This window comes from Melanostigma gelatinosum (genome assembly GCF_949748355.1).
Source record: "Melanostigma gelatinosum genome assembly, chromosome: 16".
Lineage (NCBI taxonomy): Eukaryota > Metazoa > Chordata > Actinopteri > Perciformes > Zoarcidae > Melanostigma > Melanostigma gelatinosum.
This window is the reverse complement of record NC_136649.1, coordinates 3,813,817-3,825,427: the sequence shown is the minus strand read 5'-3', so window position 1 is coordinate 3,825,427 and position 11,611 is coordinate 3,813,817. Positions and strand designations below refer to the sequence as shown.

At 45.2% G+C, this 11,611-nt stretch overlaps 1 protein-coding gene across 1 annotated transcript; it reads left to right on the top strand.

The window, feature by feature from the left end:
- Positions 1-789: 789 nt before the first annotated feature.
- On the top strand, positions 790-8,626 carry fosl2 (FOS like 2, AP-1 transcription factor subunit). Its single transcript, XM_079286678.1, has 4 exons — positions 790-1,498; positions 4,065-4,319; positions 4,654-4,761; positions 6,132-8,626. The coding sequence occupies exons 1-4, from the start codon at positions 1,370-1,372 to the stop codon at positions 6,696-6,698; spliced, it is 1,059 nt and encodes a 352-aa protein (XP_079142804.1). The 5' UTR covers positions 790-1,369; the 3' UTR covers positions 6,699-8,626.
- Positions 8,627-11,611: the final 2,985 nt, after the last annotated feature.

The following is an 11,611-nucleotide window of genomic DNA, read 5'->3' as shown; positions in this document are numbered from 1 at the left end:
TGTCCGATCAGTGTGAGTGGGCTCTATTAACGGCGGACAGTGGCAGATGAAAGCCGGCAGATGCTGAGCTCGCGTGTCTTCAGATATAACGGGCACGGTGGGCTGTACACGCGCGCGTACCCCTATGCTGCACACACGTTAGGCATTCTAGACTGATCACATATGCGGATATCGAATTAATTATTTCACAGAAAACCTCCAAGATATGTTTTGGTTTTTTTTGCTCTAAACTCAGACCCACGGGAGCGCGCGCGCGTCACACGGGTTTTTAAACGGTCTTTATTATCTGTATAAGTTTAAAGCTATCATATATTCGTTGTTTTTCTGCACTGAGGAACCGGACCGGGACCCGCGCGCCGAGAGCTCAGAGTCCAGAGTGCAGCGCGCGAGGGGAGGGAATCCCTCCAGTGTCTGACGCTTCCTTTACCAAGGAAACCCACACGCGCTCTCTGACGCAACTGCCCATTTTAGGAAACATGCGTCAATGGACCGAGGCAAGTCAGCCCAAACAGTGAACTCCACAGCGGGCGCTGACGTTCGTATCAAAAAATAAATCTGTCCGCATGTATCTGGGCTGATTTTACTGTATCCCTTGCGTTTCGCTTATGTCTCCAGTGTCCACTGGGCGACGGGTGGTCACGGCGGATCTCTCTTTTTGCACTGCCTTATCCAGAACACGACCCCTCCCTGGGAGAAGTTGCAACGCCCAGGCCGTGACGTGGGCTGGTTCGTTGGTGTTGAAAAGCCGTTGCAGTTGCTTCATAGTGCCATTGAAGTGAGTCATCTCTAGGAAGTGTGGTTACAAAAAAAAGGAAAAGAGAGAAAGAAAGAAAAAAAAAAGTTCGAGCTGTTCCGTGAACAGCGGAGAGCTCAGACCGAGTGCGCAGAGTATCCAGGCAAGGCGACGGGAGTACGCAGACGATTAGCTGGGCAGTAGGCTTGAAAGCGAACGTTACCTGCGTGAGTCACTCTGTAACTACACTCGTCTCGACTGGATCCGTCTGCGGTAGGTGTGCTGCTGACTTTAGGCTGAAGTTTGCGCACCTGAGAGGATCGACCATAGTGTAGTGAAGGTCTACCTGCGGCTCAAGAATAACAACAAAAAAGCACAATAAGAAATAGCTTTAGCGAGCAGGAAGAAATATTCGTTGTAGCTGGCAATATCTGTGAGATGCTTTAGGTCAGTTTACAGGAGCGTAATTGCACTTTGTCTTTACCAACTCTTCTCTGGATATCCCGAATTAACAACGTCTCGACTCAAGAGGATTTTTTTTTCTTCTCTTGGTGCCTTTTTAACCGCGAGGATTCTAAAAAAGAAAAAGAGGGGGCGGAGGGTTCAGATATCAAACAGTCTCCTCTTTCCTGGACCATGTACCAGGACTACTCTGGGAACTACGACACCTCGTCCCGCGGCAGCAGCACCTCTCCGGCCCAGCCAGAGTCCTTCACGAGTGGCAGCAGCACGATCGGAAGTCCAATCTCTACCTCAAGCTACCAGGTAACACAGGAAACGCCGGGCTTCCGCGACATTATACCTATAAATAACACCGTAATCATGTCAATATCAAGTGCGCAACATCGGAAACATACACGTCGTTCGTGGTATAGATGTATTTTCTCACCGCACCGCGCTTCCAGTTCATAGATTGTATAAAGGCATTCTCCGGGTTGCTTTGGGGGGTTGCGGGGGAAACGAATGAACCCAATGGCAGAGATTGAATCGATGACTCAACTGATGCAAGACTCGATCTGTTGGCAAGTATTTGATAATCACTCTATTTGGATTGTGTCACAGGTTATCCAAACACCGTCGGATGATTTGCATCAGATTTGCGCACGGGCTTGTGCGCACAGTAAATAGCGAATGCGTGGTGATTTTTTCACATTTAAATAAAACCGTGCATGTGTCTTCTTTGTAATAAAACAAAACTTCAAAAGATTACACTCACAGAGGCGAAGGTGACTGTGTGCTGATGTTGTGCAGGAGAAATGGGAGACACTGAATTTAATTTGCTTGGGATTTCCAGATGTCAGTGTCAAATCCACTGTCCCTGTCCGTCGCTCTCATCTATCGTATCCGTGCGTAAAACTGTGATATTCGTATGGGTCTTTGCGCTTGTGGCACCCCAGTGGAGACGGCATTTTACGCGCATTATAAGGACAATGCCTTTAGAACGCACAGTCCCACATGTCATACCATTAGCTGTTTACCCAAGGCGCCAGTTGGGAGAATGCAACAGGCACGTACTGTACATTGACACGAGGGCCAGGATGTGTCTGTCTTGGCCACCAGCTATTGTCTTCTTGGAGAGCGCCAAAGACTGTTATGCTTTTGCAAAATACGATATAAATTCAGTTAAGGTTGGACCATCACATATGACACGACCACGGATCAGATTGTAGTCCAATTTTATTCGATGGGTCTCGCGCTGCAAATGGCATATTTCTTCCAGCGGGATGCGAGCGCGCACACCGGGAGCGGGAGAAAATGCCACTAAAATGCAAACGCTGCAGCGTTCTGAGCGATCCTTTAAGACACCCTGCAATTATCTCCTCGATGTCATCAGAGGTCTCATACCTTCTCAGTGAGATATACTCGACGCTACTGTAGGTCTGCCAGAGTAACGCTCTGAGGACGCCGTGCCATGTATTCACAAATGATAGGATGTCAATCATCCGGGAAGAGTCATGTTGTTTGCTCGCAGTTAAGTCTCGGTGTAGTGCACGTCTGTGGAAAAGCGCCGTCAGGGCTCACGCAACATTACGGTAAAGGACTTTTGGCCCGTATCTATCATCGCTAAGGTTCCCTGTAATCACACACTGGCTGTCTGTTTCCCATTACAGCGGGCTGGAACATGACTTTGTTATTCTTTATTGAGACATATCAAAGCAGAGCATTTTTCTTCCTGTTTTAATTCGAGCTTCAGATCTTTTTAAGTTGCATCACATAAACTGGGGCTTCTCTATATTTACTGTACTGATTTAGTTTGAGTGTGATTTATATTATGTTATATTGTGATTTATATTATACAATTCATCTTTTTATGCTCTTATTTTGAAGCCAAGCTCACCAAAACATTTCTGCTCACATAATTCTGGCTCACTGATCTGGCTTGTTACAGCTGGCTGCCCCCCCCCTTACTGGAACTGCTCGCGTTTCTCATGTGCTTAACAAATCCCATACACAATGACTCACCAGAATAAACAAAGTTCCAATAGACTGCCGGGATATCCGACGGAAAGTCGGGAATAACGGCAAGATGACGACGCGCGTAATTTACGCACACGGGCAGGGGCAGCAAGTAATACTGACCAGACATATCCTCATACCGGCATAGTTATTACAGTCAGTTCCCACAAACATGCAGGTTGGAGACATTCTTTTAAAATCGTACGGGAGGCTTTAATCCATAATATGAGGGGTTGAGCGGCATGAACTCATAATAGTTTTCTTTAGATCAGAAACATATATCCTGCATCACGGTTTAGCTCCGCACACACAACTAAGGGCAAATACATCTTTTTGCTTTAAATTACATTTTTGTCAAAATAAATAAAATCGATGTTAATTCAACTTATAAATCATTCAATTGTTGTCACTTATCATTTTGCGTCTCAGAAAAAAACTCCCTCTGTAACAGTTATTCTTCTCTTCAATAAAATAAAGTCCATGCCACCGTACGACCCATTACATCCATTAGTCTAATATTTATATTCACCCTCCTGCCAGTCCCGACGTTTGCAACACTTCAGCTCAGTGCTCTGTCTCATGGTTATTGTAGTAAAGTGAGACGCTGTGGACACCTTGGGCTTTCCCTGCGTGATTCACAGCATGTGTCACTGTTCCACTCCAGGGGTTACATACACAGTGTTTTGCCTATGTTGGATTGAATCATTACTATGAGCTCGTACTGTGCAAAATGTGTGAATTTGATCATGGTGGGTGGTGGTGTGTGCGACTGAGGCAGGGCTCGTGGGCAGAAGAAGATAGATGCCGGGAAGTTTCCTCAGATGTGGCCGTGCGTCCCCTCTTATCCCATCCCTCTCGTTCCCTCTCCTTCCAGAAGTACAGGCTCGACATGCCCGGCTCCAACAGTGCCTTCATCCCCACCATCAATGCAATCACGACCAGCCAAGATCTGCAGTGGATGGTGCAGCCCACCGTCATCACCTCCATGTCCAACCCTTACTCCCGCTCCCACCCGTACGGCCACCACCTGCCCAACGTGCCGGGGCTGCTGGGACACAACACGCTGGCTCGGCCCGGGGTCATCCGCTCCATCGGGGACGCCAGGGGCCGACGCAAGAGGGACGAACAGGTGAGGGACAATGTTGGACTTTTTTTGTTTCAATAGTTAGACGTTGGTTTCTTTTTATAGAGCTGGATTTTGCTTCAGAAGAAGTGTGTTCATCCTGAAAACAAAGCAAAACACGTGTTCACCAGAAATCATTAAACATGAGATTGTTTGTTCAACAGAGAAGAAGAAAAATGAGTTGATCTTATCAGGCCAATAAATTCTATGTATATCATCATTCTCCTCACAGCCAGCCGGCACTACCCAGCTCTTGCTTGTTGCTTCATGTTGACTGAGTGTGTGTCTATCAAACAGCTTGTGTCATACCTGCCGTGTTCCTTCTCTGCTTTGCCCTTAGCTCACCCCGGAGGAAGAGGAGAAACGGAGGGTGAGGCGCGAGAGGAATAAGTTGGCAGCCGCCAAATGCCGCAACCGCAGGCGAGAGCTCACGGAGATGCTGCAAGGGGTGAGTGGAAACCTGAACACTGGAGCCGCCGCATCTGTTATTGGGCTCCGCTTCAATCACACTAATACCTTCCTCTTCTGCAGCAAACATGATGATGAACAACCATGCTTCCTGTTATTTGGGGCAACTTTGCCATGCTCATAGTTGCAAAAAAGCAACAAAATAAATGTTTTTCATACGGAGAATACATGCACAGGGAGAACGGAAAAAAAGTCACACCGGTTCAGAAGGCTGGCAGGAGTCCAGGCTTTTCTTGTGACTGATCGAGCACACCTCAATTTCCAACCTTGCATTACTGGTTCGACTCTCGCCGTGTCTGAGTGCGAGGTCTGAGCGAGGAGATGACAGGCGATGAAAGGCTTTTTTGTCTCGGGCAGCTGCAGACAGAGGTAGAGCTGTCTCGCAGCATCTAAATGGACTAATTAGCCGAATTACAGTGAGGTGGAGCTTGTCAGACCTTAAAGAAAGAAAAAGAACCCCAGGAATGGAATTTGCTGTAGGCAGCTGTCGCCGTGAATGAAGGACATTTTGTAAAAAGGGGCCAATTGCTTATCTCACAATCCCACATAGAGACATGCTGTGCGCGCACACACACACACACACACACACACACACGCACACACACCACAGCCATTGCCTCTAGGGAAAGAAGAAAAAACCATGGCTGTTTTTTTTTTCTTCAAAATTCCAAATAAGGAAGTGACCGAGTGAAAAGACTGAGCAGTGTTCCTACAACCACTCCTCTTTGATTGACTGAAGTGTCTCACTGGGCTCCTCCCCTGTCTCCTTGTGGGCTACTTCCTCATACCTTTGCCCATGAGTCTAAGTTCTCAGACAGCATGTCGGCTTATCTTCATCCGCCTGATGTCTAGAGGTGTTTATGGGCTTTTTGTCTTGAATGTGTGCACATTCATGACACGCTACTGATGCAGATCTCATATCTCCCGAGACACAAACAACACACCGTCATTATGGGAGAGTCAAATTCAAGCAGAGAGGATCAAAGATTACGCCTTGTAAATTGAACTGGCCCAGGACAAGTTCCCGATTGTGCCCTCTCTGTGGCTAGTAGAACTGTAGCAAATGGACAGTGCCCTCTTTTGGCGGCTTGGGGGAACAGTCACACAATCTGACGACCTGATTGTGGAAGGAACTTGAAATTATTGGCATTGTCACGTCACATTTTTTGCAGCCACGGGGTCAATTTCTTGGCTTTTTATCACCAACTGTCCGTGATATGACTGTTGGGCTTTTGCATGTTGTTCACCATTTCTCTGTCCCCTTATTTCCTGTCACAAATGCCCCGAAGAAAATCAACCCCAAAATAACCTGCTATAGAGCTCAACCATATTTCCTGTTTCTCTTCATAGGAGACTGAAAAGCTGGAGGAGGAGAAATCTGACCTACAGAAGGAGATTGAGAACCTGCAGAAGGAGAAAGACAAGCTGGAGTTCATGCTGGTTGCCCACAATCCCGTGTGCAAGCTCCCCATCGACGAGCGCCACCATCAGCACCATCAGCACCATCAGCACCAGCAGCACCAGCAGCACCAGCAGCAGCAGTGCGCCCCGCTCCCGCTGACCATGCGCCCCAACATGGCCAGCCGGGCTCAGATGAACCACATTGTCGTGAAGCAAGAGCCCGACGAAAACAATGTCGTGGGCAAGCCCCAGCGCTCCGTCATCAAGCCCATCTGCCTGGGCGGCGGCGGGATGTACTGCACGGACGGGGACAGCCTGAACACACCGGTGGTGGCGGCATCCACCCCGGCTGCCACGCCCATCGCCCCGAGCCTCATATTCACCTACCCGAGCATGCTGGAGCCCGAGAGCCCCTCGCCCTCCTCCGAGTCCTGCTCCAAGGCCCACCGGCGCAGCAGCAGCAGCGGGGACCAGTCCTCAGACTCCCTCAACTCGCCCACCCTCCTGGCCCTCTGAGCGGGGGCTGAGAAACAAACACTGTGGCTGACAGCAAGTGTGGGGATCAACTGCGCCTCCCCTCCCTTTTTAAAGAGCCAAAAGCACATTCAAAAGTCCAGACCAAGCTGGCCATGTGAGCCGTCCCCCTCCCCCACCTGCAGGGAGACCCACAAGGGCTACACCGCGTGTTTCTTCTTGTTCTGCTTCAGTGTCATTTTTTTGTATACGTTCAGAGTGTGTGCACCAATCCTAAAACAAAGTGTCCTCCCTTCGCCATTTCAACTCCAGAGTGTCAACTTGTTTACTGGGAAGACAATTCTGAAGAGAAACACGCCGCAATCTGGCAATTGTGAGTCGACATGACCGCAACCAGGGAGCGCGTTAATATATATATTTTTCTGCAAATGTTTAAAAGCCATGTGGCCGACACTTGCACTTTGCCAAGACGAATCAATAAATCACTAAACGAGGTCAGCGTTCTACCGGGTTTTCTGAGGAGAAGAAGGAGACGACGAGCAAAGACTTCCTCTCGTCTCCTTTTACATTTTGAGTTCCTAACATGGACCTTTATTCAGGAATCGCTGCGAGTAGTGTGTACACATTGATGACGCTATTTCCATCTCTTCAATCATATTCATGGCCCGTGCTGATTCTGTTTTACAAGGTGTTTTGTTGAGACGTTGTCCTCCTTAGTCCGCCTGTAGAAAAGCTAAATGGTCGTCCACGGGCGACCGAGGCCCTCCTCAGTGTTGCAAAGGATTACGAGCCAACTTTCAATCAATGACTAGTTCCTCAATACTCTTCTATTTTTGCCATAGCGGCTTGACTTTACAGTAGTATCGGTGTGCTTTTCCTCAGTGATTCTGTACCTGAACTTTTACAACCTGTTTATGACAAAGTGTATGTGATTTACATTGATGTCAGGGATATCTCTCATGTGTAGTAGAACTCCATCGTGGAGCGCGACTGCGGGGCGGCTGTGCGGTCTAGTGTTGCAGAGGTGGCGATACACTGCACACGGAGGGATGAGAAAATGTCCTCTCCTTGTTGCGTCACGTCGGGGAAAAGGTTTGACTTTTTCCGCTCGGACGATACAAAGGTTTGAACAAAGCCCTCCTCCACCAGGTTCTGACCTTTTCTGTGTTTTCGCACGTTCTCTAGATAAAAGGTCTTACTGCCTCTCAGGGCAGGTTTCAAAAAGCCCAAAAAAGAGCTTTGTTTGACACATGTAATCCTATAATTTGTCCTTCTTTGTCTACAAAGGGGGGATTTTGCTCAAATTTGGAACAAAAACAACAAAAAAGCCACTGTGGTCTAGACCGTCTCCAGCTGCCAATGATGTCAACCCTGTTTATACTGTGCTTGTACATCTGTCACTTTTAGTAAAGACAGTCCGTGATGTTTAAATCCAAGTCAGACGTGCTGATTTTGTACGGGTGTGTGAACGTCTGCCAACATAGAGGTACTCTGTAGAGACGTAGTGGAGGCTGAGCCGGCTTTAAACACAGGTCACTTTCTGACAACAAGAAAGGGACTATTTATTCTTTTTACAGCTGGCCTGATATGAAAGCGGAGACGCCTCGAGAAGATGTAATATCTCTGAAGTTCTACGAAGCACTTCTTTTTTCGTAGTTTTTACGTGTGTGTATCTTTAACGGGATGAGGGTTTTCAATACTGTGCACTGAGACAGCGACTTTTTTGTTCTGTTCACTTCAAACATTCCTAACGTCAGGGGTTTAGAAGGGGGATGTCGTCTTTGCTCGAAACCCTTTTCTGTTATTACAGGAGAAAAGGTTTTGGTTGGAAGACGTGTGGGTGTGCCGGATGCAGGAAAACGGACTTTGCAATTCAATACAAGCTGCTGCTACTTTGGAAAGAACACGTCGGCTGTTTCTCTTCTGGTGACGTTTTGGGTTTAACATCACCGGCTGTGATATCGTGTGGATGCAACTGGGTGGGGTGGGGGGGGGGTCTCTGATCCTGTATGACAACATAAAGAGAAACCAAAAACATTACTGTGGGCGAGTCTGATATGTCTGTATGTTGAAACATTCTGCAGCCCCTCGACACACATAGGAAAGCCATTGACTGTAGATCTTCTGCTGTACATGTCATCTACTGTCTGTCGCCTGTTTTCAACTACTATTACTTCTTTTCCAAATGCTTTAACTGTTCAAAATGATTCAAAATTAATAAAAAAAAACAGCAATATGTATAGCAGTGTTTGTTAATTTAAATGAATAATAATAATTAAAAAATGATCATTTTCAACCTAAAATTGTGCTCTTTCGTTCATGGGGACCCACTTACAGCTGTTTACTGACAAAACACCTTTTTCTAAGCTGCTGAACATCCCACCACCCTGTTTATCAATCGCTCCGATCAGTCCGGAATAGGAAAGAGTATTTGACCCTAAAGACGGCAAGATAAAGCAGTTAACATCAAGTATGGTTTACAAAAAAGACGTGAAAGAGTTAGACAAAAAAGTCATTTCAGAATTCATTCTACTTGCTTCTATGAAACATCTCAAAGTGGTGACACAAGACATTATTGTATTGTAATGTCAATCATATTGATCTTATGTAGCTATTATTTAACAGGCTGCCCTCTCATAGTGTATTCTGGAAAAAAGATTTTAATTAAATTTATATTTTCCCAGTATAGGACATATATATATATATATATATATATATATATATATATATATATATATATATATATATATATATATATATATATATATATGCCAGTATTACACTGAGCAGTACCCTAAACAAATTAACAATGATTATCTAAAATGCTGCCGTAATAGTGTAATGCTCATATTGAACCACTAGAGGGGAGTCTACACTCAGCTGCCACCATAATAGGTACACCTAGCTAAAACGTATTAAGTCTAATAATAATAATAATAATAAAAGACTGTGACTGTGTTAACTGTTGTCGTGGTGCATGACGGGAGGATTTGCTGCAGGGCTGTTGTGTTAGTCTGCATTATTAAGACACTGGCAACTGGTATTCATTGTTTTAGGTCAAATTATGTTGATATTTTATCCCGTTAAATCCAGTATTCGTCACCATTCATACACACGCCAATGATTGATTCGAATAAAACCTGGAAATGTAACATTGACATTTCCAGACATCATTCACTTATAGTGTCACATATAATTCTCAAGCAGCTATAAAGGTGTAGCCACCATAAAGCCACTCAACTGGGAAAGGATTGTCTTTTATCCGGAGCCAACTGACAACAAATAGATATTCAGATGAAACATCTCGGTGCTATCATCGTGGACGGAGTGGACAGCATTTTATGACAATCACCGCCGTACATTTGACTTGTTTTACTTTGAAAGAGGAGACAACCAAAGTCTTTGCTTTTGATGGGCGTGTACTGCCCTCATGTGGTCACTGATGGCAATTACAACACTAGGTTTAAGCAGGAATGCTGATCACGGAAGTTCCTATTTCCAGCAGATGCAACGACCATTTTAGCATAACACAATACACAGTATCGTCATGTGGTGATGCAGTGTAAACAGCACGGTGCAGTTAATAGAGTAGTTGTGCACATAACATTTTCTGCCTTTTCTTCATCAGGAATTATTACGCATAATTATTACACTGGAAAGACATGGTTAACCTTGTACATCATATTTTAGAGTCATATCAAAAAGCTCATTTTAATTTTAATTTACAAAACCTTTCAAGGGAAGACTGCATAAAAACCTTCAGAACATACTGACATGTGATTGCGCCTTTTTACCACTACAGGTCAGTGAACACGATTATACACTCATGACCACTACATGGCAGTCAAGTACATCATCAGTAACATAGACACTTCCGGGGGAAGTTTTCAAAATAAAACAAAGGTTCGTAACGACAGGTCAGCTGTTTTTGCCTCTTTATTTTATTTTTACAGATATCAAATCCAGAATGGATGAGTCATGTGATTACTAGAATATGTATTTATGTATTTACTGACACCTCACACCTCATCATGTAAAATATTGTTTAGTTTACTCCTCAACTTGTTTGCTCTTGATGAGGGCATGCTGTAAATGTATTTTATTCTTATTTTTATACGTTTTATTTGTTTTCCGGTGACTGATCAGCCCTTTTTTCTTTTTTTAAATTTCAGCACAAAACAATCAATATCTCGTGTATGGGAAATTTGATCCCAACCTCTGAGACACCACAGTGCAGCTGTGCTCAGTTTGCCCACACCCAGCAGAAGTGACAGTGATTATTCATTTCACTATGTCAAAAGAGTGAAATATGATTGCGTTCGCTCTTCAAACATCAATAGCTGAAATCCCAGCATTTCCTTGAAATCAAACACTGAGTTTCTGGTCAATCACTTTCAACCCTGCGATCTGATCACTGCTCACAGTGAACTTAAGAAGCATATTTGTGACCTTTTCATCTTCGCTTTTGTTTTTAGGGTGATTTTTCATCCAGTGGCCTAATCCCAACGTCCCCCCTAAGCCTTAAACCCTGAACCCTCAGGGTCTTACTGATGTCACCTGTTACATGGTTGAGTGTGAGAGACTCTGAGGGCTTCAAGTGGTGGAAATAGGAATGGGACAGCACTTTGCTGCAACATATCACGTTACCATGACAACGTCAAAAAATCTGATGTATAATTGTGTGTATTTATTTTATGCTTTTTACTCCCTGATTTGAACGTCTTTAGACTCTTTCCTCACAAGATGTCTCTGATGTCCGGAACTTCAGAATACCTGAAGCTGAAATTCCACCCATGGGGGTCAGCAGACACACTCCATGTTCCTGTGAAACCGTCTGGCTGTCCTTCAGCACTGAACGCCTGATATTGCTGACGGTGACGTTCACTTATAAAGACTAAAGCAATGAACTAAATCGGAGTGCGACGCTGTGCGACTTTGAACATAAAGGAAGGACG

Coding starts and splice junctions, on each gene's coding strand:
- fosl2 (XM_079286678.1), top strand. CDS start 1,370: ATGTACCAGGACTACTCTGGGAACTACGACACCTCGTCCCGCGGCAGC. Junction 1,499..4,064: donor TCTCTACCTCAAGCTACCAG/GTAACACAGGAA, acceptor CTCTCCTTCCAG/AAGTACAGGCTCGACATGCC. Junction 4,762..6,131: donor TCACGGAGATGCTGCAAGGG/GTGAGTGGAAAC, acceptor TTCTCTTCATAG/GAGACTGAAAAGCTGGAGGA.